The 25,732-nt window shown below is 36.6% G+C and overlaps 3 protein-coding genes across 3 annotated transcripts; 1 reads left to right on the top strand and 2 right to left on the bottom strand.

Moving 5' to 3' along the window:
- Positions 1-80: 80 nt before the first annotated feature.
- Positions 81-14,728, top strand: Pdp (pyruvate dehydrogenase [acetyl-transferring]-phosphatase 1-like protein, mitochondrial). The gene is made up of 7 exons (XM_081983548.1): positions 81-438; positions 1,215-1,356; positions 1,413-1,666; positions 1,723-1,936; positions 5,655-5,851; positions 5,903-6,079; positions 14,156-14,728. The coding sequence occupies exons 1-7, from the start codon at positions 220-222 to the stop codon at positions 14,474-14,476; spliced, it is 1,524 nt and encodes a 507-aa protein (XP_081839674.1). The 5' UTR covers positions 81-219; the 3' UTR covers positions 14,477-14,728.
- Positions 430-1,206, bottom strand: LOC145731664 (uncharacterized). The gene is made up of 2 exons (XM_081983553.1): positions 969-1,206; positions 430-915 (listed from the first exon to the last, which is right to left on the bottom strand). The coding sequence occupies exons 1-2, from the start codon at positions 1,029-1,031 to the stop codon at positions 445-447; spliced, it is 534 nt and encodes a 177-aa protein (XP_081839679.1). The 5' UTR covers positions 1,032-1,206; the 3' UTR covers positions 430-444.
- Positions 14,729-15,020: 292 nt separating the features above from the next.
- On the bottom strand, positions 15,021-25,725 carry wcy (WW domain-containing adapter protein with coiled-coil wacky). The gene is made up of 11 exons (XM_081983546.1): positions 25,586-25,725; positions 25,459-25,492; positions 25,078-25,297; positions 24,276-24,415; positions 24,008-24,221; positions 23,817-23,952; positions 21,943-22,054; positions 21,556-21,883; positions 21,317-21,501; positions 15,784-15,911; positions 15,021-15,721 (listed from the first exon to the last, which is right to left on the bottom strand). The coding sequence occupies exons 1-11, from the start codon at positions 25,624-25,626 to the stop codon at positions 15,643-15,645; spliced, it is 1,617 nt and encodes a 538-aa protein (XP_081839672.1). The 5' UTR covers positions 25,627-25,725; the 3' UTR covers positions 15,021-15,642.
- Between the last annotated feature and the right edge of the window lie 7 nt (positions 25,726-25,732).

The following is a 25,732-nucleotide window of genomic DNA, read 5'->3' as shown; positions in this document are numbered from 1 at the left end:
GATACTGACGTGATCGTGCAATTGCCACATATGTAGCAAACGCCTGAAGAAGAGTAATCTGTTAACTGACAACCTAACCTCATTCAGCTGTCATTGATTGTTAAGTGACTCTTTGGTAATATTTCTGGGCAAAATATTTTTATTAAATTTTCTGGGAATAATGCGGACTAAAACTAGTTAAAGAAACAATATCAAAGTGGCTAAATTCAGTGCAGAAAGATGGTTGTGAGCGGCAGCGGCCGTCATTTACTGAAAACTGGAAAACGTATGACATTATCCAGGTCCAAGTTTTCCACAGTCCAATCTAATAATAATTTTGGCCGTGATCCCGCCAAAACAACGTATATTAAGCGTTTAGTGCCGTTGTTGGCTTGCCGAGGCCTGCACTTTTCCAAAGAGACCACTCGATCTGTAGTTACCAAACTATCACCACAAGAAGTAAGTTCACACACTTTTTGAAGTGTTAAACAGTTCATTCACCACTGTCACTAAATGTTGTATGTGTTCAGAATCCACACCTTCATCTAAAACGTACACTAAAGCCCCTTCAATAATAGCCAACACTGTACGCACTACCAAGAAAATTATGAGTAAAGGCCAGCTAGTGTGCACTATAGGAGTCCATATTAAAATGTCCAAAGTGGTTAAAAGGGGGTCTAGAACGCTTTTTTGTATAAACACTAGAGTGTTGTTGGTTATGGTTGCTCTGAAGTGTACCGTGTCGTTATCTGCTGATTCAGACTCGGAAGAAAACTCCAAATTGATATTTGCTTCATCGTCAGACCTTTTCAAACGTTTTGAAGGCTGTTGCAGTAATTTGGTGACTGCCCGGCGTATTGTGGAGAAGAAATCCAGAGGGCAGCTTCCCACTTTATTTTCTGTATTGTCATTATCACCACACATAACAAAAATTACCTAAAAAATTATCTTCAATGCAGCTAAATTCGACACTTTATCATTGTACTTACTAGAAAGCATGTTAAGATCATGCAGCGCCAAGTTGCCTTGTACATTTTAAACTCAATGACCATCTAATTTTCACTAGTCAGTGCTTTAGAGGAACCTAAATTGTCTTTAACCTTGTCCTTGTCCAAAACAGTGAAGTGTAACCAAAATTGTTATTACACAACTATAAAGTTATTAAGAATATCATGTTTTGGTGTTCTAATAATAATTTTGCAATGCTTCAAACTTCAAATTATGGTTTGCTTCAGGTAGATAGTATACTGAGAGCCAATGAGTACACTCACGAATTTAGCGTGGATGGATCGGTAAAATCCTACGATTCCAATCAATTGCCGTCCAATAATCCTATCGAAGACACCCGATCTGAAGCTTCTTGCCTTCTCACCAATGGTAGTCAAAGGATGACAAACCGTGTTTTAGTCTTGTAAAACTTTTATTCTAATTAGGTTTTTTGGTGGGAGTTTTTGACGGGCATGGGGGTGGTGCTTGCGCCCAAGTGGTGGCCAAACGGTTGTTCAACTACGTCACAGCCTGTTTGTTACCCTCAGACAGTTTGCAACAATACGCGTTATCCGTGTCTAATACGGCGGGCAAACCACCAGACCTAATACAAACCTACAATGATAAAGTGCAATTTGTGGAAGATGTTCGCGGGATTTACGAACAAAGTTTCCTAGAATTTGTGGGGGAATTGTCCAAGGTAATTATTAGGGGGAGCCTACAAACACCGCGAGATTATCATCGGTAAAGTTTTAGGAAGAATCCAAATCAAACTTCGACATGAGTAGGGCTATTGAACGGGCTTTTTTGCGATTGGACGACGACTTGAGCAAAGAGGCGTTACCCAAAGATGGTGCACTAAATCGGAAAACTATGTCAGTGGCCATGAGCGGTGCTGTCAGTTGTATCGCGCACATTGACGGACCACATTTACATGTTGCCAATGTCGGAGATTGTTGTGCCGTTTTAGGTAAGTTCATCATTAATTCAACTGTAACAGATTCGGTACAAGTCAGTTTACATTTTGTTTGCTCTTCAATAAAGTGCTTTTTACTTACAAAGTAGTGACAACTTAACTTTGCATTTGTGATTGACACTGACAAAAAAATGATCAAATTTGGTGAAAAATTTCCACGGAAACACCGATCCAATTCAATGGGTTCAACAACGTTTTTCAACAAAGTCAGAAATAAATAAAATTATTCACGGGTACCAGGAAAAAACAGCAGCGAAGCTGATAAGGACACAGTCAACTAAACAAACCTTCCAATATAAAGATAACATTGGTATCGCTTCCAATATCGAAGATAATACTAATAGCAGACAAATACCAGAGATCCTCGTTAGGTTAAAAGACAACCTAACGTTGTTTTTTGATCACTCTGTATATGTTCAATCATATTGCGGTCAGCACAAGGTGACAAACCAATTCAAGACAAACATATGGAGTTTTTTACATTCGCTGAAACCCCAAAAATGGCGGAGAAAAGGAATTTTCAAAATTTGAATGCAATTAGCAAAAAAAAATTAAGTGGTTGGAGTTTGAAGGAAATTGGGCGCAGGACAATAACTTTCTGAACCTAGTAGATTACGTTTACACGCACTTAGAACCGAGTAAACGCGGTCAGAAGTTTATTTCAAATTTAACGGTTTTTCCATTTGTTTTCAAGGCAATTATTTCTAGTTTTTTACAGTCGCGTTTGTGCGTTGCAAAAGAAAGAAAATGTAATTAAAGTCGAATATCTCAAAAACGGGCGAAGATACAAAATTTTCAAAAATTTGATGTAGTTCCAAAAAAAAAGTCGAATATCTCGGAAACAGAAAAACAAAAAGAACTACAAATAGGCAGCATTCTAAATGATACATTTAAAGCACTAGGAGAAATTGAATTTTACACAAGTGAAGAAGTAAATGACAGTCCAGCTATAATTAGGTACAATCAAGAAAGGTTAAGAAAATCAACTACTGTTATGTACAAGAACTTGACTCTTATCACCCTAAAAATGGGACAACCAGAGCAAGAAAAAATGTCCATTGCACATGAATTAGAATTGGCAACCTTGAAGATAGAAAATGACTCAAATACACACCCCCTATTGAAAGCCAGTAATCAAGAATCCATTGTGCCAAAAGAAAAAAACATACGCAGCTGTAGTACAAGAGATTAATCCTTCAAAAACAAACAATGATCAAGTTTCAAAGAAATTAGAAACACTCGTTAAAATCAATGATGTCTCAGACCCAAAAGAAGCAATGTGTCAACTTAAAAAAGAAATTGAAAGATCTGGGATAGAAGGAGGATTGAAAAATATCAAGCATTTGAAAGATGGGGCAATAGTTTTTGAAAGCCGGAACGAAGCGCAACAAAAGATATTAAAAAACACACTGGAAAAGAAGGACAACATAAAAATTAAAGAAAGTGGGATAATAAATCCAATGTTTATGATAACTGGCATTCTAAAGGGCTACTCAGAAACCGAATTTATTGAAGAATTGATCAGAATGAACGACACCATCGAAACCGATCTGAATATTTCAAACCTAAAGATGGAAATCAAAAAAATTGGATTCTACAAGCTCAACCAGCAATAGCTAAGTGGTTTTTCAAAGCCGAAACCGTCAATTTTGATATGTTGCGGTTTTGGACAGGTTGGAAAATACTGCAAGGAAAGGCTGTGTTGCCATAAATGCGGAGAATACGAGCATTCAGGCAGTGATTGCCGGTCAATACGATTAAAATGCATTAACTGTATTAAAATGAAATACAAAGCAGAAGAAAGCTAACATTCAGCACGTGACATTAACTGCCCAGTGTACCAAAGGAGGCTGAAAAACTACCGGAGTCAGATAAATACCTATAGTTAACTTTAGAACTTTTTTATTATTATTAATATGATTTTAACAATGTATATACAGGGTGGTCCAGTTTTAAATGTCAATAATTCACCAATCCATAGCCAATTAAAAAATAAGTTGACATTCGTTATGTCATTTTACTGAAAAGTGCTTCTTAAGGAAAATACAGTCCTTCAAATTTCTGTTTAAAAAATCGTTTTTTTTTGTCATAACTGTCAGACCGTTGGAGCAATATTGATCAAATTTGGAACAAGCACTTTATTACACGTTATTACGGTCAAAGACCCAAAACTAACCCAACCCAACTTAAAAATTGTCTTGGAAACGGAAAATTCCCTTAAGAAGTTTAAAAAATATTATTGTAGCCAGTTTTCATAGTTTCCAGACAAACTGAAAGACTTTAGTTTTGAAAATTGACTTTTCATGCAAATCGAGAGACTTTAATACTGAAAATTGACTTGTAGACATAAAAACTAAGTACTTTTTCAAGAATTTGTTACTACAAATTCATACATTTAAACATTAAAAATTGACTTGAACCCCAAAATGTAACTGAACTAATGAAAAGTGACATCAGAAGCTTAAAATTTGCATTTGAAGTAAGTTTTCATAATTTGAAGACAAATTTCAATATTTTAGTCTTGAAAATAGTCTTAGATGCAGGACATTGACATTAGATTCATGAAAATTGTCTTGAAAACTAACTTTTCGTGCTTTTTACTTTGCTTTTCATTTTCTTCGAATTCTGGACTGTTTTTAGTGCTTCAAAACTGCTTCCAGCTTGGAAAATCGAGTTTCAAGACTATCTTCACCAAGTTATTGACATAGCAAACTTAAAAAACAATTTTTACATTCTTCATAGACTTAAAATGGCATTCGAAGCTTTGTCACTATTAAATTGACTTCTAGACACCTCAGTGCTAAAAATTCAGGTATTTCTTAATAAACTAGACTATTTTTAGTGTTTTAAGGCTGTTTTCAGTGCCTCAAATCGAGTTTCAAGACTATATTTACAAAGTTTTTGACTTATCAGGCCTAAAAGCCAGTTTGTCCACTTCTACACTCATAGGTGCAATAAATTGTAGCATCTCTAAGAAATTCAGACTGTTTTTAGTGCTTTTTAAGACTGAAAAATCGAGTTTAAGACTATTTCCAAAAGTCAAGTTTCTTCAGTAATAAAAGTAAAAAATTTTGGTACCAAATGCTACAATAATAGTCTTGAGAACTAATTTTTAGAAATAAAATAGTCCGAAAATTTAATTTACTTCTAGACTTGTTGTCCAGTCCAGAAAATTCAGTTGTACACCAATTAAAGTCTTGAAAATATACTTTTGGACTCTCTTTAGTCCTAGTAAAGTCAGTTCTAGCATTAAAAGTCAACTTTTATATTATTTTTAGTAGTAAAAAATCAGTTTCATGCACAATACAATCTTTGTCTTGATTTCCGGACTTTTTTTAGTTCTTGAATGCCAGTTTCAGACACTCAACCAGGATGGCAGTCTTGAATGTTCAGTTTTAAAGTATAAAACGATTTTTTAAATTGAAATTTGGAGGACTGTATCTTCCTTAGGAAACGTTTTTCAGAAAAATGACACAATGCAAGTCAACTTATTTTTTGATTGGCTATCAAATGGTGAATTATTGACACTTAAAACTGGACCACCCTGTATATAGCTAGTGTAACATTTTGTACAAACACGTAAAACATCTTGTATGTGGCCTGTTATGGGCCTATTGACGAAGTTTCTTTTTGTTATCTCTTTATGTAACAAATATGAAAATATATATTGCCTAACTAACTGTACTTTCAAGGGCTTTATCCAACATTTTAGGCTCGTTATCGGAAACAAACACGTGGTTGGCACATAAACTGTCCGAAGAGCACAACACGTACAATCAAGCCGAACTTGAACGAATTTACTCGGAACATCCGACCCGTGAAAAACAAACTGTGATCAAAATGGATAGGCTACTGGGACAGTTGGCTCCCTTAAGGGCCATGGGTGATTTTAGGTTTAAGTGGAGCAAAGTGAGTATGAAAAATGTTAACTAAAATTGTCTTAGGTTACAACTTGTTTAGGATATTATGACCGATTTGGTAGCGAGAAATTTTGGGGATCAAATGATCCCCCCTCACTACTACACTCCTCCCTATTTGACAGCGAGGCCGGATGTCAAATATCACCGATTAACGGCTAGAGACAAGTTCCTAATTATCGCCTCAGATGGTTTATGGGACTGTTTAACGCCTTTGCAGGTCAGTTTTGGTTATTCAACTGTCGTCAAAAATAATGGGACAGCAAAATGTTTGCACTTTTTTGAGCGGCTGCTTCTTCAAATTGATTTACTTGATTCTAATAATTTTTTTGAGGATTAAAAGGTATTTTCTTCATCTTTCTTTTGACCTAAATGATCTTTTTGAAAGGTGCGACGGATCCGCGTATACAGGGTGTGACTTAGGTGTAGTCAAAAAATTAAAAATTCGGTCTAACGCAATTTCTCGCCAAAAAAATTTTTACGTCTTGCGGTCAATAACTCTAAAGGTTTTCGCCAGTTTGGCGATTAAAGGCCGTTTACAAAATTTATTGCAAAATTTTTTAAATATGGTTACTTTTGATTCTCTTGTTTAAAATTAAACAATTTCTTTAGATCTTTTGTGGAAGAAGAGCGGGATTAGCAAGTTTACACTTAAAACTACCCAATTTAAGTAAAAAACATACCCTGCGGGATACAGGGTGACCCAAAAAAAAATTTGAAAAGAAAATCATAAATTTAGCATGTTTAGTTATTTTAATGGAAAATAATGATATTGGATAGAGAAGCACACTATTTGTTTAGTAATCCAATTCATATCTCTAGACGTTTTCGCCAGTTTGGCGATTAAGGGGCGTTTACGATATTTACTAATTAAAAAAAAAAATGGTTCTTTTTAATTCTCTTGTTTTAAATTCGAAAGTATTGAATTTAACACAAGATTAGCAAAATTACATTTCAATTCACCCATTTTAGGTGAACATTTATAAACCGCGAACCTTTATAAACAGAGTGGGTTAAAAAATCATACAAAAGATAAATCAAATGTTTTACCATACAAATAAAACATGTATCTTTATTCGGTAAATTTAATCGAAAATAGTGGTTTTTAATTTAAAAAAAACCAAGTCCACAACATTCATATCCGATGACTTTGCGGGCTACAAACCCATTTGTTCTTAAGGGGATCGGTAAAGACTTTACGTTTTTCGATCGCGATGCTTGGCCTACGTGTAGAAAAATATATAAAAAACAGTGTTCGTTCTTTGTTTCTGTCGATAAAACTACGGCAGTATTAACGCAGACATTACTGTTTAAGCGACGATGCTCCTAGAGTGATATGGAACAAAGATGCAAGATTTCCGCTCCGAAATTCGAGCAACTTTTTAGTCCTATCTTTTAACCCAAATTACGACTTTAATTTTTAACTTATTTGCGTGATTTTTTTTTATTAAATAGCTAAAGGTTTAGGGAATGTGCGAAAGTTATTTTTGCCACTAAAAAAGTTTTGCAGGTAGGAATAATAGTGACTTGAAAATTATGGTAATTTTAGCATTTTGTTAAAATGCTTCTAAATATTTTAATTGACGTACTATTAAAATTATATTGACTTTCGCACATTCTAGCAAGTGTCTTCTTTCATATGCCGTTTAAAAAACAGCAATAATTAGCCTAGTTTTTTTTTAATTTGGGTTAAAAGATTGTCATAAAATGCATTGAATCTCCCATAAGACGTTTTGCTTTACCGATGCCCTTAATACCTTGTCGGTCCCCCAGCAGTTTGTTGCAACTCCGCAACCCTTCTTGGCATGCTATCCACCAACTTTGCGATAAAATTTTGGGGAATTGCCTCCCATTCAACCGTCACCATTTCTGCCAACTCAGTCAAATTTTGAAATTCATGCTCTGAGCCATTTATTCTCAATTTCATTCTACTCCATACGTGCTCTATTACGTTCATATCCGGTGACCTTGCAGGCCAATCAAAATTTCTTGTACGATTCTGGCTCGATGTGGACGAGCATTGTCGTCAATTAAGATAAAACCGTTCCCAAAGTTTCGAGAAAAGGGAACAACGATCAATCAAAATGACTAAATGCATTCTTCCATATATCGTTCATTTCTTTCTCTCCATACCAATAATCGCCCGTCAGATTCATACAAATTGAACTCTGTATGAACGCAGTTTATAAGTTTTTACTTAAATTGGGTAGTTTTAAGTGTAATTTTTCTAATCTCGTATTTCATCCGAAAAAGATCTAAAGAAATAAATTGTTAAATTTAAAACAAGGGAATTAAAAATAACCACATTTAAAAAAAAATCAATAAATATTGTAAACGGCCCTTAATCGCCAAACTGGCGAAAACGTCTAGAGATATGAATTGGATTACTAAACAAATAGTGTGCTTCTCAATCCAATATCATTATTTATTTACAACCATACATGTAATGCTGTCATTACTAACGTCATTGAAGGTTAGGAAGTATCATATTGCGCACCTCTACTTCCCGCCCTCTAAAATTGTGTGATTGTTAATATTTTTTTAAAAAAAAAAGATGATTGAATCAAATTTTTTAAATGTCAGATAAAGTCGGATCGATATTCAGTTCGCAAATAATAAATTGAGAAAAATGTCCTGGATTACAACTCGAATTGTATGCATTCTAAGGGTTATAATGCCTATAATACATTACAATTCTAAAATTAACATGATCCAAACTAAAACAAACTACTTATTGAAATTAATGGTTACATTTGAATTATTATAAGTGTTTATAGAAATATTTAGGCCAGTACCAGCACTGGCGTCTCCAACAGTTGTCTCTTTGGTCGACAAATTAATTTGCTGCTGAATGACTGAGGTTTGTGAACTACTTGCAACAGCTTCAGAAGACATGGCACGTTGGGACAGCATAACGGCAGTTTTGGTTTTATTCTCCATTGAGCTATCCACATAACCTTCTGCCACAGTACTAGATTTCCATCCTCCCAGCCTTTTTAATTGGAGTACATTTGCTCCACTGTTGGCACGTAACGTAGCGGCGGTTCTTCTTAGAGCGTGGCCTGTAAAGCCTTTCGAGTTCTCTAAATTCATAAAAGTAGCAATTTTTTGGGAATAATTAGCTATTGTATTGTGCCCAATTGGTTGATTTCTTGCTATTTCTTGTATTATAGGCATTATAACCGTTAGAATGCATACAATTCGAGTTGTAATCCAGGACATTTTTTTTTTTGATTTTTTTGTTTTCAAAAATATTAAGTCTAAATAGAAAAAAAATGATGATAAAAACTACATTAATCTCATGTTTTAAACGCCCGCCGCCGGTGACGTACTACACTATCAACCAATCAGCGACAAGAAGTGAAACAGTTGGCGTGCAACAGCCAATAAAATCGCCCAGAATTACGTACGTCACATGCGCGCCAAAACAGATCTTTTAAATTTAATGGACAAATTCAAACTAATGTAGGAACATTTACGACCATAATTTTTTCCTCAAGAATGTGAAAAATTAGTTTTTTGATCCTATTCTTTCGATTCCAGTCATTAAAACAAAAATTTATGATATGTGGGATAGGCCCATTGTAGTAGTGTTTTTAGTAACTGTGTTAATTATTGTACGGAGTGTTTTAAAGTGTTAATAAATTTATTAATTGTTCAGTTAAGTTGACTTTGTGTAAACCCACGGGAAAATCGTAACAATTGGTGTCAGAAGTGCGATCAGACTTTAGTGCGACGTGAATTTGAACTAAACTTCGGGTTAAAGACTTGTGTTCAGAACCGGACTAGAGATTTTCGGAACAGTGGTGTGTTAAATTTATTTTATGCCAATAACAAGACGTCAAAGTGCAAACATGGAGGCCCAACTTGCAGCTATTATGGCAATGCTTGGAAAACAAGAAGAGATTCGACAGCAAGACAAAGAAGAACAAGAAAGGATTCGACAACAAGAGAAGGAAGAACAAGAAAGGATTCGACAACAAGAGAAGGAAGAACAAGAAAGGATTCGACAACAAGAGAAGGAAGAACAAGAAAGGATTCGACAACAACAAGAAAGAATGCTACAACAAGATATAGAAATGCGTCAAGAAGATAGAGAGCGGCAAGAAAAACGTAACGTAGAAATATTGAACGTTCTAGCACGGAACAAGACAGAAATCCAAGAGTATGTATCCGATAGTCTTAAAAAGATGGAGTGTGATGTTGAGGAAAAATTAAAGGATGTTCGGGACGACATTAATAAAATTCAGAATGATGTTGAGATAAAGCTACGCGACTTAGAGCAGAAAATTGACAGCAGAGGACTCAACTCTACAGTGATCACCGGAAACGGGCTCAACAAGATCAAGCCCCCCACATACGATGGTCAAACTTCATGGGCAATGTACCAACTCCAATTTGAGGCCGCTGCAAATGCAAATGGATGGAGTAACGAGGAAATGGCTGTAGCACTAATAGTGGCATTACGAGGACCTGCATTGGAGCTGTTACAGACTCTGCCTATCGCCCAACGAAGCAACTATGAAGCATTAGTAGCTGCATTAGAACGACGTTATGGGGATCAACATAAGAAAGGACTGTATCGAACGCAATTAGTGGCAAGACAGCAGGAAACTGGTGAAAATCTAGAAGAGTTTGAAACCGAAATTCGTCGCCTTGTGCATCTGGCTTACCCAGCCGTCCCGGATGAAATCCAAGAAGAACTTGTGGCACAGTATTTTGTAGATGGGATTCGAGATCCGGAGGTAAAGAAATGGCTGAAGATGTTCAAAGGGAGCAACAACAGCGAATTACTGATTCGAGCGCTGGAAATTGAAGCTGCGTGCAATGATTTAAAGCCAGAGCCTATTCAAGAGAAAAGAGTACCGCCAGCCGATCATGTTGCTACATTAATAGATGAAATTAAATCAATGTTCGGCCAATTAGTGCAACAAATGGCAGCATTAGGAAATGGTCAGTCCAGACAGTTAGAACGGTCACGTCCGATCACGAGAGTGGAGTGTTATCGATGCGGACGTACGGGACACATTAGAAGGAATTGCAGACAGCGGTCTTGTTCTCCACACCCGCAGTGCCGACGAAATCAGAACATTAGAACAAATCACCGGAACTCTTCCGTTAAAAGAAACATTACATGTTATATTTGTGGACGTAAAGGACATTACCAATGGAATTGCAGAAAGCAGTCGCGTTTACCGATCCCGCAGAATTGGCGTAACCAGGAGCAGGAAATTAAGAACCCGGAAGGACATTTACCGCGATATGTAGAGGATCGTCAAGCTTTGGATAGTGACCTAAGGTACCGGAAAGGACAAATTCATAATGGTTGGAGGATTGGTCAAATCGCGATGGTGACAGATAAAGGGGCTACAAAAAGAATGAAGAGCTGCGTTTCTAAGGAGGACATAATAAAAGGACAGCGCTCAGACTCTGATTTGGAAGTAATCAGAAGATGGTTGGAGAAGGATTTGAAACCGGATTGGCCACAGATTTCCAGATATGGACCAACAGTAAGGGGTTACTGGTTGCAGTGGAATTCGCTTCGACTGCGAGATGACTTAATTACTCGCAAATGGGAAAGTCCAGACGGAAAACGCTTTGTTTACCAAACAATAGTGCCCAATTCCTGCAAAGAGAATGTGCTGCGAGAACTACATGACAGTCGCGGAGGAGGACACTTTGGAGTAAACCAGACTTTGGCTAGAATAAGAGATCGGTTTTACTGGATTAACTTCAGAAAGGACGTTGAGGAATGGTGTAAACGGTGTGACCAGTGTTCATTACAGAAGGGATCCATCACAATTCGGGAACTTGAGAGAGAGAAGATGAAACCAAACAACAACCGTATGAAGATGACACTGGAGCACAGACCAACTGGTGGCAATTATAAGGAAGGTGATGCCGTGTGGATGTTTCAACCCAGGAGGAGCAAAGGATTAAGTCAAAGATGGCAACGACACTGGGAGGGACCTTACAATGTGGTAAAAAGGTTAAACGACGTCGCATACAGAGTCCAACGCAGCCCCAAAGGCAAGATGAAAATTGTCCATCTGGACAGACTCAAGAAATACCAGGGATTAGTTGAAGCGGATCGGGACGATCAGCTTTAAGAGGGGGGCAGTGTTACGGTTTGGGCCTACTATACTCGAGTCAGGATGAAACCGATGCGCCGCAATATCTGGCCGGGCGCGTATTAAAGTAGGCCACAGTTAGCGTTTCGCGGTCATTCTAGAACGTGGTTTGCGAATATAAAAGAAGCGGCCTCGACGACAGAGAGTAGTGTTGTAGTAGTGAATTTGGGAACGCGGTTAAGTTTAAATAGTGGAATAATTGTGGAATTGTAGTAGTGTTTTTAGTAGCTGTGTTAATTATTGTACGGAGTGTTTTAAAGTGTTAATAAATTTATTAATTGTTCAGTTAAGTTGACTTTGTGTAAACCCACGGGAAAATCGTAACATTATGTTTTCCCACACGCGAAAGCAGTTAGCAGGATAAGCTTCAAGTGCGGGAAAACTACTTTGCACACGTGTTAGGAACAATATTTTTTCTACGAATGAAATATCTATACATTTTGTTTTTAATTTTTATTGATATTAAAAACAACAACTTATAACTATTTATTGTTATTAACAACATTAATGTTAAATGTACAGTTGGTCGCGTTTTTTAAATTGATCGCAGATTGAGCAACTGAAGGTAAAATACTGGTACTTGGAACTGCTTCACTTTCTTTAGGATTGAAGGTCAGAATTTTGTTACTTAATCCTTTTTTATAACTTGTGGATTCATCAATGTATTCTTCAGCTACCGTAGTCGATTTCCAACCCCCCAAGCGTTTTATGTCAGTGATTCCTTCTCCAGAATCGGCCAGGAACGTTGCCGATGGTCGACGATAACTGTGCCCTGTGTAGAGTTCTGGATTTGGCAACTTCAAAAAAATAGCTATTTCAGAAGGCATTTTTCCAAAACTGTTTACTCCAACACTTTGCGAAAAACATTTACCCTTTCTGTAAACTAGGAAAAAACGATTGTTTGACTTTTTTGGACGTAGGCCGGTGTATCTTCTGTACAGTTGCAGGTAGGTTCCGTTATGAACTTCTTCTGATATTATAAAGTTTCTTGCTGTATGATTTTTGGAATCCCTAATTTTAACAATTATGAGGTTTCCTTTGTCTTCAATATCTGTAGTGGTTAAATTGGCTAGCTCTTCCCTTCGACATGCACCCAGCAAGTCCAAATATAGTGGCAACTTTAATTAACAGGTAAATTTCATCTGGTGCGGAGTTCATAAAACGTAAAAATTTTCGCCTTTTTAGGTTTAAAACCAACATTCTGCTTTTTCAGAAATGCAGTGAGCTTATAAAATTCACCGATATCGATGTCTCTTTTTATTTTTATTACATTTTTGAGCATTGAATACTTTGACCACATTGTGTTAGGTTTGAATTCTTTGCTTAAAGTAACAAAATACGCTAAAAGTACCTCTTCCTTTAAGGTTTTTATCCCCTTTTGTTCGCACCATTGGGTAAACAACTCGTACTGTTTCTCGTATTTTTCTCGCGATTTGAGAGGCAGCAATTGCAAACTAGCCATGTTGGCGGCTTTTAGAACATCTTCCGGAAGTTCATCTTCAGTGATATCCATTATTAAAATAGTTTTTTTAACTTAAATAAGTAAGAATAAACACTGTTGTAGACTTTAAATTGCATATAAATGCGTTGTTTGACAATAAGCTTTGGTTTCTAAGGAAACAAGCCTCATTTTCAAAGATAGAGACAAGGTGGTTTATTTACCTAAACTGTACGGAAGAATAATGTGAATAAAGTCGTGTTTTTCATATGAAACCCCTGAATATTATTACATTTTTGAATTCTACGCAAAATTCTAAGCAGATTTTATGTATAATAGTCTATATAAAACCATTGCAAGGTATAATCAGCATTTTAAAAAGTGTGCGGGAAAAAATTTTTCCCGCATAGTGTGCGGGAAAGTGCCACTTTGCACACACTTTTACGTATGCAAAGTAGCTTATTTGCAAACATTCGTAGAAAAAATTTTTTTTGCGAGAAATGGCGTTTTACCGAATTTTTCATTTTTTGACTAATCCGTGGCACCTTTCAAAAAGATCATTTAGGTCAAAAGAAAGAATGAAGAAAATACCTTTTAATCCTCAAAAAAATTATTAGAATCAAGTAAATCAATTTGAAGAAGCAGCCGCTCAAAAAAGAGCAAAAATTTTGCTGTCCCATTCTTTTTGACGAGCAGTTTAATTGAACAAACGATTGGTGGTTCACAGGCGGTTAGGCTAGTTGGTGAACACATGAAAGGAAAAGTAACCCTCCATCCCCTGAAACTACCCCGTAAAAACATGACTCTGAGCGAAATAAACGAAATGTTACTGCAGCGCAAGGAAGGTTTGAAAATCAAACCAAAAGACTCGAACGCGGCCACCCACATTATCAGAAACGCGTTGGGCGGCACCGAGTACGGTATCGATCACACGAAGATCTCACAGTTGCTCACGTTACCCGAAGACGTGGTGCGCGTCTTTAGGGACGACATCACCGTGACAATCGTCTACTTTGACACGGAATTTTTGAGGCATTGTCCGGCTTAGTTATGTTATTGGTATGTCTTTTTAACTTTTTATTTTCACCGTCAATTGCAGCTTGCAGGTGTGTTTTTTTTGCGCACAGTGTTGCCAAATTTTCTTTAGACTAACTTTGAAGGTTTTTTTTGAAGAGTCGTTTTTGGCTCTTGTAACAATAAAAGTATTTCGTATGTAGTGAATATTACCAAAATGCAACGTTTTGCAGTTATTTGTTATATTGTTGTTGAATAAAGTAATTTTTCATAATTAACCAAAAAATCAGGTGTCCTCAGAACGGTACGGGGGGGGGGTACGGCAAAAACGAAACCACCGTCGGAATGTAAATAGAAAAAATATATTTAACAATAAAGTAATTACAGATAGTAAGAGAAAAAAAAAGGAAAACTATACACAGATAGACTCTTAACTAAACAGAAACCCTTAAAAAGTGCGACTGTAAAAAAAAACGACGCTTTTAGGTATTTATAAGTAGAAAAAAATTGCCAGGACAGACAAGGGAAAAGGAGGTAATCAAAGGGACGCCGCTAAAATGAAAAAATATACACAGTAACAAAATCTATGCTTCTATATTGTAGTTATCATTTTACCTAGAGACTAAACATAAAACCGAATATAATACACTTAGTCGCTTCTTTTCCCGTGTGCCGTCTCTGTTTTGTCTCGAATGAAATTTTGTGCTATTTTTTTGAGACTGGGTAAAACTCGAGACGGCTGTGAACTAATCTTCAATCAACAATAATGTACCTACATAGTCTTCGGTGGGTTAGCTGTACACAATAAACAATTACCTTGGCGGTGGACACGCACTTTCTATGACGCAGGAAATAAATTACGCGAAAATAAGAAATTTATACAATCAAATTCGTTCTAGCTGCGCCGTTCTGTTAAAATTTAAAAGAGCTTTAGTGACGTAGACAACAGAGAAATGTCATGACGACTCACGTCTGCCAACGGTCATAATTGATTCGTTATACCTTCTCCAAATGGAGGTTTGAAGCCAAAAGTCACATCGTCAATGATTCAAATGGGCCATTTTAGTTTGACCCATTTGATAAGTGACCTTAAAAAATTGATTCGACAATAATGTCGCTCTTAAGACGTCACAATCAAGTCTCAATTTTATACACGCTAGATTTGGCGTACGCGCGCACTGATACACACAAACATACACACTAAGGATCGTCGGACATGAACGAGTTTTGAGACTTCAGTTCTTCCAGCTCTTTAATCTGCTGACGTAAAAACAATATTCTGCAACAACAATGGTTCCGCGTCAATTCGACAGCCGGATAAACGCACGTAATTTCACATACCTCTGCTCTTGTAACGTTGCCTGGATCTCGGTTAGGCGGACTATCGATCGCGCCGACTTTAATTCGGCCGACACCTTCGAACACTGGATGCTGCCCATTATGTGCGCCTCTTCTGCTAGTTTTTGTGCCTGAAACAATCATGAAAAAGTGAGAATTGAACTAATTATACAGGGTATTCCAAATGTTTCGAAACGGTCTAACTGGCGTTTCCAGACAATAGATACTCCCTCTGGTGATCAATTTTGAAAACTGTTTCGGGCATCTCTTTGACCAGTTTATAAAGGGATAAAGGAAGCTGTCGAAATTAACAGGTTATGGGCCCAGTCCAGGAAAACCAGAAAAGTAAGCAGTAATTATCCTGTTGTGAAACGTATTTTGAAAACCTGAAAGACAAATTATGGCGACAATCCCAAGTAACTTAATTGTAAAGCCATTTGATGGAAACGGCTTCTCAAATTGGGAGTTTCAAGTAAGATTGTGTCTTGAGCAACAAGGTGTTTTGGAAATGTTGGAGAAAGATGCTCCGGAATCAACAGCCACAAATGAACTTGCAGTTGAATTGATTTTCAGATCAGTTTCACGACTGTACTGTTAGAAAATGACCAGAACTGTTTATATCCAACTTCTAAGAGCGTTTTTTTAAGATTTTTGAACTGAGTTCTTCCCTTAGAAGGTATACAACTGATTTGAAAGCTTAAACTTTGATTTTCAAGATAGTTTCCATAATTTTCAAACAAGTTTCAAGACTTTACTGTGGAAAGTTGACTTGAAATGCTTAAAATCCAACTTCTGAGAGCTTTTTCAAGATTTTTGAACTGATTTCAAACTTTTGAAGGTAGACAACTGATTTGAAGGCCTAAAATTTGCTTTTCAAGCCAATTTTCATGATTGTAAAACCAGTTTCAAGGCTTTACTGTGTAAAATTGACCTGATAGACTTAAAATCCGAATAAAAACGATATAAAATCTCGGAATTTAATTGTTCAGTTATTGGCTGATAATGTTCTTGGAATGGTGAAAACCATGAATGAGTTGAAAGGTACTTTTCAAAAGCAAGAAATAGCAAACCAGGTACATTTGCAGAAGAAATTAAGAAACATGGAATACTTTGGAAATAAAAAACTCAGTGAATTTCTTTTTGAATTGGAGAAAACAATCTCAGAGTTAAAAAACTGTGGTGGAAACATAAATGACACAGATATTGTCTGCAATGCCAGAGAACTATCAAATAGTTACCACTGCAATTGATATTATTTTTTGTCAAGATGAAAGTAACATCTTTCTTCACTTTGTAAAGAACAAATTACTTATGGAGAAATCAAGACAAGAAAAGGCAAAAGGGGAGAATGAAGATGGACATTTTGGAAAAGGATATAGACATCCAAGAAGTCAGCCAATAAACAAACGACCATCGAGTGTCATTATTGTGGTATAAAAGAACACAAAAAATCAATGCAGGAAACTGAAATTCAAACAAGGAAAACGTAATATTGCAGAGGAAGAAGTAGCTTTTTGTAGTTTTAATGAAAATAGTGAAGCAATGGCAAGTGAGACTAGTAATGAGATACAATTTATAGTGGACAATGAAGCAACTCATCATTTAATTGGATCAAATGAAGGACAGTACTTAACCCAAGTGAAAAAGTGGCCAGAGGATTCAAACAGTGTGAGCAAGAAATTAACAATTCCAGCTGTCATTTCTACGTTGGTAAATGTTGATTTTGGTATCACTGGTTTCATAAATATGAAGAGACAGTGTCATTATATTTATTATGACCCCCTATACATCGTAGGCTTAATCAAAGATTTAAGCCTTGTTCATAATACAAATCGACAGAGAAAGAAGCCAAATGTCATTTAAAAACTTCACAATCCGTATACAACGCATTGTCTTCTTGTTCTAAGGGCTTCAAATGGACTTGGTAAGTTCAAGCCTGTTAAAAAACAGACTTGACTTGACTTAAAAACTTTCAGTGCCATTTCTGTCTTGCAAAATATGATGCAAACCATTGGTTTTGAATGGAAATAGACCAGTAATTATAAATACCCACAGAAAACTATTTCAGACAGGAAAGTCAGTAATGTTAGTAAAAGTCAAACATGTTAATTACCAAGCTATGATTTATGTTGATATGTACTTTTTTAGCTTTAAAACTAGATACAGAATCAAAAGATTTCCATTTTGAGTGTAAATCAACAATGAGTAAACCTACTTCTCGATCAATGATATTCAAGTTTAGGTATTTCGGATACTTAACTTTCTACCAAAATTCCTATAATCAGCAGCTAAGGTTTAGCAAAGTTTTATCCAGCCAGTTTTGATAAATCTGAGTTTAAATTATGAAGAAAGAACAACAGTTTGCATAGTTGACTAAAAAACCTGTTAATATCTAATTAGAAAGTGGATTAGGGATGACTTAGGTTGACATTTCGTGTCAAACATTTATAATGTTGTCAAGTTACAATACAAGTTGAATAGAAAATGGTTCAATTACATAAAAGAACAGTACTCGTGATGGTCAGATACGATGACAGCAGACGTTCACATCACCAAACACAAGAAATATTCAATAATACTTTCCCTGTGATCGAAAACTCGTATCTCCATCTACCGTATACATTTCTCATCTCTAATTCACCTTCTAATTTGACGTTAGGCATTTTTTCTTGAGGTAACCGAAAACATACCAACTAACATGATTACCTGTAACCTTGTTTTCTTTACTTACTATACCTTACAATGACGTAAAACATACCATACCATGTAACAATCTGTTAAAGTTGGTTAGAGTCATCTGCTTCACTCTACACCATTTACACATGTAGTTTAGAAAGCGTCAGCTAAATTTTAGAAACCATAAGATGGATTTAAAAAATATCACTTGTATTTCAGAAAAGGTACTTTCAATTTAAGAATAATAACTTTGATTTTCGAAATTGCAATTTCTATTTCAGATTAGTCATTTGTATTATAGAAAAGAGCAGTTGGATTTTAGACGTGGTCATTTGTAATTTGGAAAATTAAAATTGAGCAAAAAAGTAAATAGTTTAACGAATATTTTTAATAACATTGTGGTTTAAGCAGTTCAATGAAAAATCGATTTATCTCGAAAACCGTTCATTTTATCGAAATAAAAGAGTACAATTTTTCGATAAAAATGTCAAGAGTATTCATTAATGGCGTTTGTAGCTGAAAATAATGACAGCTGTCAAAGTTTAAGCAAATTGTGTCTTAGGTCCAGTTAATTCCTGCCTTTCGAAGACGAGATACCTGGTTTTCATGTCAAATAGAAGGTCTCTTTCGATAAAACATTAAACCCAATAATCATTACAATATACAAAGTGTTTCAAAAGTTACGGTCAAAAACGTTAATTGGAAGGCAGTTCTTTGGGGCTCAATATTTCCCTTAAGAGTGACTTTAAAAAAAAATTATATGAACAAATCGTATTATTTTGACCTCCCCTGCATGCCCCCCAAGAGATTGTCATATAGTTAAGGGACACCCTGTATATTTTATATAAATTAATACTCTCGATGGGCGGGTTTTTTTGCTTAAAAAAGCTTAAGTGATATTAAAAAAAATAATAATAAACTAATAACCACATAGAAACACAAAAAAATCTGAAATTGAAATAACGCGTTCTAAAATACAAGTGTTTCTGAAATACAAGGGACGAATCTGAAATACAACTTACGTTTTCTAAAACCAAACTTACGATAATGAAATACAAGTTATACAGTGTGACCCATTTAGAATGGAAACACCCCTATAAAATTTTAGGTTATTAACCGATTTCAATGATTTTTTTTTTGAAATAATTAGGAATGAAATGTCTATTACGGGAGAAAATTTTAAATATTTATTTCAGTTTTCAGGTCATATTACGATACTTTTTCTTGATAGAAAATGGAGAATTTTTATTAGCGATTTTTTTATTGAAAAAATTACTACGCCACTGGATCTATAGTGCTTTCAAATAGCTGTGACCAAAATTTCATGAAAATCCATTCATTAATAACAAAGTTATGACAAATTAAAATTCAAAAATCCTCTAAGCTAACGGTCACAAAAGAACACCCTGCATCAACTGTTGCCATAGAAATGGTGTTACTATTTACTTGTTTATTATTACTTATTAATAAATTAATTTCTAAAAAAAAAAATAAAAAAAAAAAAATCAAAAAAAAAAAATTAAAAAAAAATCAAAAAAAAAAATCAAAAAAAAAAAAAAAAAAAAAAAAAAAAAATTTGGTCACAGCTATTTGAAAGCACTATAGATCCAGTGGCGTAGTAATTTTTTCAATAAAAAAATCGCTAATAAAAATTCTCCATTTTCTATCAAGAAAAAGTCTCGTAATATGACCTGAAAACTGAAATAAATATTTAAAATTTTCTCCCATAATAGACATTTCATTCCTAATTATTTCAAAAAAAAAATCATTGAAATCGGTTAATAACCTAAAATTTTATAGGGGTGTTTCCATTCTAAATGGGTCACACTGTAGATTCTGAAATCCAACTTATATTTTTAAAATCCAAGTGATATTTTCTAAACTACATGTGAAAATGGTGTAGTCATAATGAGATGAAAAGAAACAGAAAATTGACTCAAACTCCTAAGGTTATTTGTTTTGTTAGGTTAGAATGATGATTAGAACATTCCTTATTTGAATTTGAGATTTAAATAGATATCATGATGGATGAATTACAAACTTATTTAAATGGGGTTCCAGTGACGATTAAGTAGTAAATACTTATGACATTTGCACAATTATAATTCCAAGGATTGATATCACAATTTTCAATCTTTTCAAGTTTTTGCTTCTCAGATTACATTGGAGTAATTTTCTTTTTTTTTTAGATGATATAGCTCTCATAGAATTTATCTCCAATGAAATTAGAAATGGACAAATAAGCTTCTTAACAAAGGAAGACTTGTCGACATTAACCATTACCAGGATTGAACCAATTTTTTTTTGTCTCAAAACACTAAAATACAGACAACAGAGGTCTGGTGCCATAAGGGAAAACCTTCAGCCATTGATGAAGAGGCCACCAAAGCCAAAAACTAAAAATGATAAAAGAATCTAAACAAAACATAATTAAATGAATTGAGGATTGATGTTATGTTGTTAGTTGTTATGTTGACCTGTAATTTTCTTGTCAGCTCATAACATGACGTAAGTTACCATCAGCATACCGGTATGTTATGGTAACTTCACGAAAAAATACTTGTTATCAGGTATTCTAGTCAACAATCAAACCTGTTGTTCTTTGTTCAAAGTTTTTAACTCAGATTTCTCGAAACTGCCTGAATAAAACAAAACTGGTTGATCCAAGAAATTTTGAAAAAAAATTGATTAAAATCATTATCGATCCATTAGAAAAAATGGTGGTGTATCATCTTTGTAGCCCTGTATAAGTAAAACAAGTCACAGTCTGGACTACACTTAGGGCTTAAAGTACGACAGTGTAAAATGTGCGTTAATAATAATTTTTAAACATTTATTAACAAAACGGTAATCCACCCACCTGTTTCTCTAAGATTTCAGCAGGCCATCCCCTTACGTGATTGACGAGATCGTCCCTGTAGTGGTTAGCTAACGAGGGCGTGATCGTCGGTCCCTGAGGGCGTAACGCTTGCAAAGAACTAGACACACCTTGCATGGGTGGCAGACTACCGGTGGGCGGACTGCCAGTGGGAGGAGGCGCAACCACTGCAATAAAACCACCATAAGCCAATTCGTTGTGACGTAAATAATCTGTGTCACCTTTGGAACACTCCGGCACCTCGGAATGCGTTGGAGTGGGCGGACCTTCACCGCCCGCTTGACTTGTATCAACGGTCAGCGGTGACTTTTTTGCATCCGGCGGTCCTGGCGCATTCGATCCGCCCGCCTGCGACAAGTCACCGGGTGACGCCGCACCCAATAAGGAAACAGCGCCCATTAGTTGGGCGGGGAGGGTGGTAGCGGTCGACAAAGTGGTCGTTGGATGAGATGAAAGTCGCGGCAGCGCGTTTGCTAACAACACCGGGCCCGTCACCGCCTGTTCCACCACCACGGGTGTCAAATGGGCGGAACCGGTCCCGTACGACACCTGCAGCGTTTAAAGGGAGATTACGGCTAAAGCCACGCCCAACGGGCAACGAGTTTTACCTCAGAAGTGGGCGTGCTATCGCCAGGGGAAATGTCCATGTCCTGGGCGACCGAAGATGCGGCCGATTGCACTGAATTGTCAGGATTCGAGTGTCTTCTGGAACTCGACGGCCTAACGAAACCCAATCAATTTACAGCCAATAATAATAATAAAGTCGTTTATTTCCAACAGGCGGACAATAGGATTTAGGGGGGAAAAGCCAGAGAACGAGCGAAACCTGTGCAACAAAGACGCAAAAAATATCTGAATTAGCTGCTACACAGTTTTAGTTGTAACACATCATTCCATAAGTCCCGGGACTAACCCACAGGTGGCACTACAAAAAATCGCATTTTTATATTTTTCCCTTGAAGTACCATCTTTCAAACGACAGCTGTCAAATCCTGCCCTCCAATATTTTGTTTGTGAGAATTTTTTGAAGTGAACAATTTTTGAGTTTTTTTAAAACATGGAAAAAAGTGATTTTCGTGTGCTGATTAAACAGTGTTTCCTGATGGGAAAAAACACCGTCCAAACAGAACAACGGCTTGAAAAATGTTACGGGGACTCTTCTCCATCGAAAACAACGATTTGTAGGTGGTGTGCTGATTTTAAACGCGGTCGTACAGACACAAATGACGCTGAACGGTCTGGACGCCCAAATTCGGCTGTTGTTCCAGAAAACATCAAAAAAATCCACAAAATGATATTGTCTGATCGTAAACTGAAAGTGAGTGTGATAGCTGAGGCCTCAAAGATATCAGAAGGTAGTGTGTTAACAATTTTGCATGAACATTTGGGTATGCGAAAGCTGCTTTCGAAATGGGGGAATTGACGATTCAGAGCGCTGTTTAACCGTAATAAAAAGGATTTTTTGCGTCGATATGTGACCATGGACGAAACCTGGATCCACCACTACACACCTGGATCAAAACGGCAGTCATCTGAGTGGACTAGACCCGGCGAAAGCCGTCCAAAGCGACCAAAAACGCAACAATCGGCTGGCAAGGTTATGGCCTCTGTATTCTGGGATACACACGGTATATTGTTCATTGACTATTTGGAAAAGGGAAAAACAATCAACAGCGACTATTATTGTGCATTATTCGACCGATTGAAGGATGAAAAAGATTCTCTTTCATCAAGACAATGCACCGTGTCACAAGTCCATAAAAACGAGGGTCAAATTCAACGAATTGGGTTTCGAATTGCTTCCCCACCCACCGTATAGTCCAGACCTGGCCCCCAGCGACTACTGGCTGTTTTCAGACCTCAAAAAAATGCTCCAGGGAAAGAAATATCAATCAAATGAGGAAGTCATCGCTGAAACTGAAGCGTATTTTGAGGCCAAGGAAAAATCGTTCTATAAACATGGTATAGAAAAGTTGGAATGATTGTATCACTCTAGAAAGGAACTATATTGATGAATAAAGACGAATTTCATGAAAAATAATTGTTTTTCTTAGTTGGTCCCCGGACTTATTGAATGTTAACAGGCTTTGTGTAGAGGGTCTTGGAATAGGATGTTGGACCTCGCAAATAAAATAGTTGGTTGATATCTAACTACCAGGAATATTAAACGATACCCGCTCTAACAAGAAAGAGAAACGAGAGTAATTCCTCGGTACAGCCGGAGGCAGTACTGAAAACCTAAGAAGAATACGGTTATGCTCCAAACCCCTTTCTGGGTATACATTATCCTCTCTAAACATCAGGTACTTTAAAAGTTCTCAAGCAAATACACACATGACATGTTTAGGTCATTTTTTACCTTTCCTTACAAATAAGAATAATAATTATTAAGATAATATTTTATTAAGAATGTACTGTTGTAATTAAAATGATTTCTGGATGAAATTTAATCGCTATTTGGGACATTTTCAAGTATACTTACCAATCAGATGAAGATTCTTTAATGGGCCCTTCAGGAGCCTCTTTACTAGATCCACTATTACTGGTCCAATGCCGTGGGGCGTCTTTACTACTGCCACTACCATTTGATCCCCTCGAATTGGAATGTTTGTCGTGTCCTGTCAAAAAAAAAAACCTTTGCAAACCGCTGACATTTAAGCTGAAACAACTTACGAATACTAGACCTACTCGACCCATCCCTATACCGATCGTCCCGTTCGCGGTCTCTATTCCGAAACCTGTCCCTTTCCCTCTCCCTCTCGATCCATTCTCTCGGTTTCTCCCACTGCGACACCTCCGTCTTACAGTTGTAATAATACTTTTTGCCCGAGGAACTGACGTGCTCCGACCAATCCCCGACTTTCAGTACCCTGTCTCGGTCGTCCCTCTACAATTACACACATTCAGAAGAAGGTCCTAAAGGATGCCATTCAAGCGGTACCTTATCCACGCAATTGTTATGCATGGGCTTACGATCGCGCGAGGACAACTGTCCCACTTTTAACGGGTGCAAAATGCTTTTGTCCTCGATCCGATGGTCGGATTCTCTACTTCTTTTCTCCTTTGGGGACCTTGACAAATCTACAATAATCAGAGAGAGAGAGAGATCAATTAATAGAGGGTTGTTTGAATAACACAAATATCAGTTGGTTAAAGACAAAATATACATTAATACTACATAAATTTAAACATTATTGCTTGGTAAAATGCTGAATTTTTGCTAAGAAGATATCAGTGAATGCCAAGGAAGGAAATTAGGTCAGTCAATACTACTTTGAAGCACTAAAATGTTCATTTACAAAACAAAAAGTGATCTATAAAACTGTAACTTCAAACTAAACCTTTTCTAATAACCCTGATTTATCTGAAAGGTGGAAACGTAACTAAGACATCATTTGGTTGGCTTGGGCAACTGTCTAGCATTAAAATTCGGTAAATTGGGCATTGTGAACTAGGATTTGTATTTAAGGTTGAAAAAAGGGTCAACACAAACATTTTGGACAAATTGGGCATACAGCAACCTCAAGTGCTAGGAGAAGTTCCCTTTTTTGTGTTAAAAATGTGACTTAACCAGGGAAAATCTTGGCAAACACTGTAAGACACCAAACACTATACAAGTTTAGTGTTATACATTGTAAACAATCAAGTTTCAGTGTCAACAATCATCAACATTGACAAGACATGTGAAGAGGTATCAGAAAACCTTCCTCAAGACTGTTCTGAGTACAATGGACTGGACTTACCAGAGTATTTATCCCGTGATGGTTTGTAGTCTCTGTTCTCTCTCTCCTTCTCACGAATTTTCTGTAGGTAGGTCTTGGACTGGTAGGAACGGTCCCGGTCGCGGGGCGACTGCGACTCAGGGCTATCGGAGCGATAAGTACCGTTAGGAGAGTCTCTGAACTTTTCATAGCGCTCACTGTTGGCCCCACTGTAGTTTTTTGATGAACTGTACTTGGAATTCTGAAATGTACACCAAAACGTGTGTTTCAGGCTGTTTTAGGTTGAAAAAGGGATGGTTGGGGTGTTTTTACGAAAAAAAGGGGGTGCCCGCGCACCCTACGGTAATTTTAAAGGGACACCGCAGTCTTTTTGGTGGTTTTGTTGGGGGCCGCTATAATTACCTGATAGGGATGGGTTTGGTGCTTCTCGAAGTACCTAAACAGACAGAAAACAACGTTAAAATGACGATCGAACAAAGATCCGAGCCAGTTGACAACTCGGATAAGGAAATGGACGGCGGATGCCTACCCATCGCTCATCCGTTGCGTTTTCCTTGCATGCATTACCATCAATGCAAGAATCGAGTAAATGTCCGCGGCTTTTACGACAAGCCCTGGCGCAATGTGAAGTCATAAAATTTGTGGAAAAACTCGCCTAAACCGCCTAGAAACAGAC

This window comes from Ips typographus, linkage group LG7 (genome assembly GCF_016097725.1).
Source record: "Ips typographus isolate SLU linkage group LG7, UJ_Ityp_2.0, whole genome shotgun sequence".
Classification (NCBI taxonomy): domain Eukaryota; kingdom Metazoa; phylum Arthropoda; class Insecta; order Coleoptera; family Curculionidae; genus Ips; species Ips typographus.
Note: the sequence above shows the minus strand (reverse complement) of the source record. Positions and strands in the feature narration are given on the sequence as shown.

What these genes read in the sequence shown, in the direction of transcription:
- Pdp (XM_081983548.1), top strand. Translation starts at nt 220, where the DNA reads ATGGTTGTGAGCGGCAGCGGCCGTCATTTACTGAAAACTGGAAAACGT. An exon ending in TTGTGGGGGAATTGTCCAAG is followed by an intron (nt 1,667 to 1,722) that starts GTAATTATTAGG and finishes GTAAAGTTTTAG; the next exon opens with GAAGAATCCAAATCAAACTT. An exon ending in AGATTGTTGTGCCGTTTTAG is followed by an intron (nt 1,937 to 5,654) that starts GTAAGTTCATCA and finishes CCAACATTTTAG; the next exon opens with GCTCGTTATCGGAAACAAAC.
- LOC145731664 (XM_081983553.1), bottom strand. Translation starts at nt 1,031, where the DNA reads ATGGTCATTGAGTTTAAAATGTACAAGGCAACTTGGCGCTGCATGATC. An exon ending in TGATCTTAACATGCTTTCTA is followed by an intron (nt 916 to 968) that starts GTAAGTACAATG and finishes ATAATTTTTTAG; the next exon opens with GTAATTTTTGTTATGTGTGG.
- wcy (XM_081983546.1), bottom strand. Translation starts at nt 25,626, where the DNA reads ATGGTAATGCATGCAAGGAAAACGCAACGGATGAGCGATGG. An exon ending in ATAACAATTGCGTGGATAAG is followed by an intron (nt 24,222 to 24,275) that starts GTACCGCTTGAA and finishes GTGTAATTGTAG; the next exon opens with AGGGACGACCGAGACAGGGT. An exon ending in GCAACGTTACAAGAGCAGAG is followed by an intron (nt 15,722 to 15,783) that starts GTATGTGAAATT and finishes TTGTTGTTGCAG; the next exon opens with AATATTGTTTTTACGTCAGC.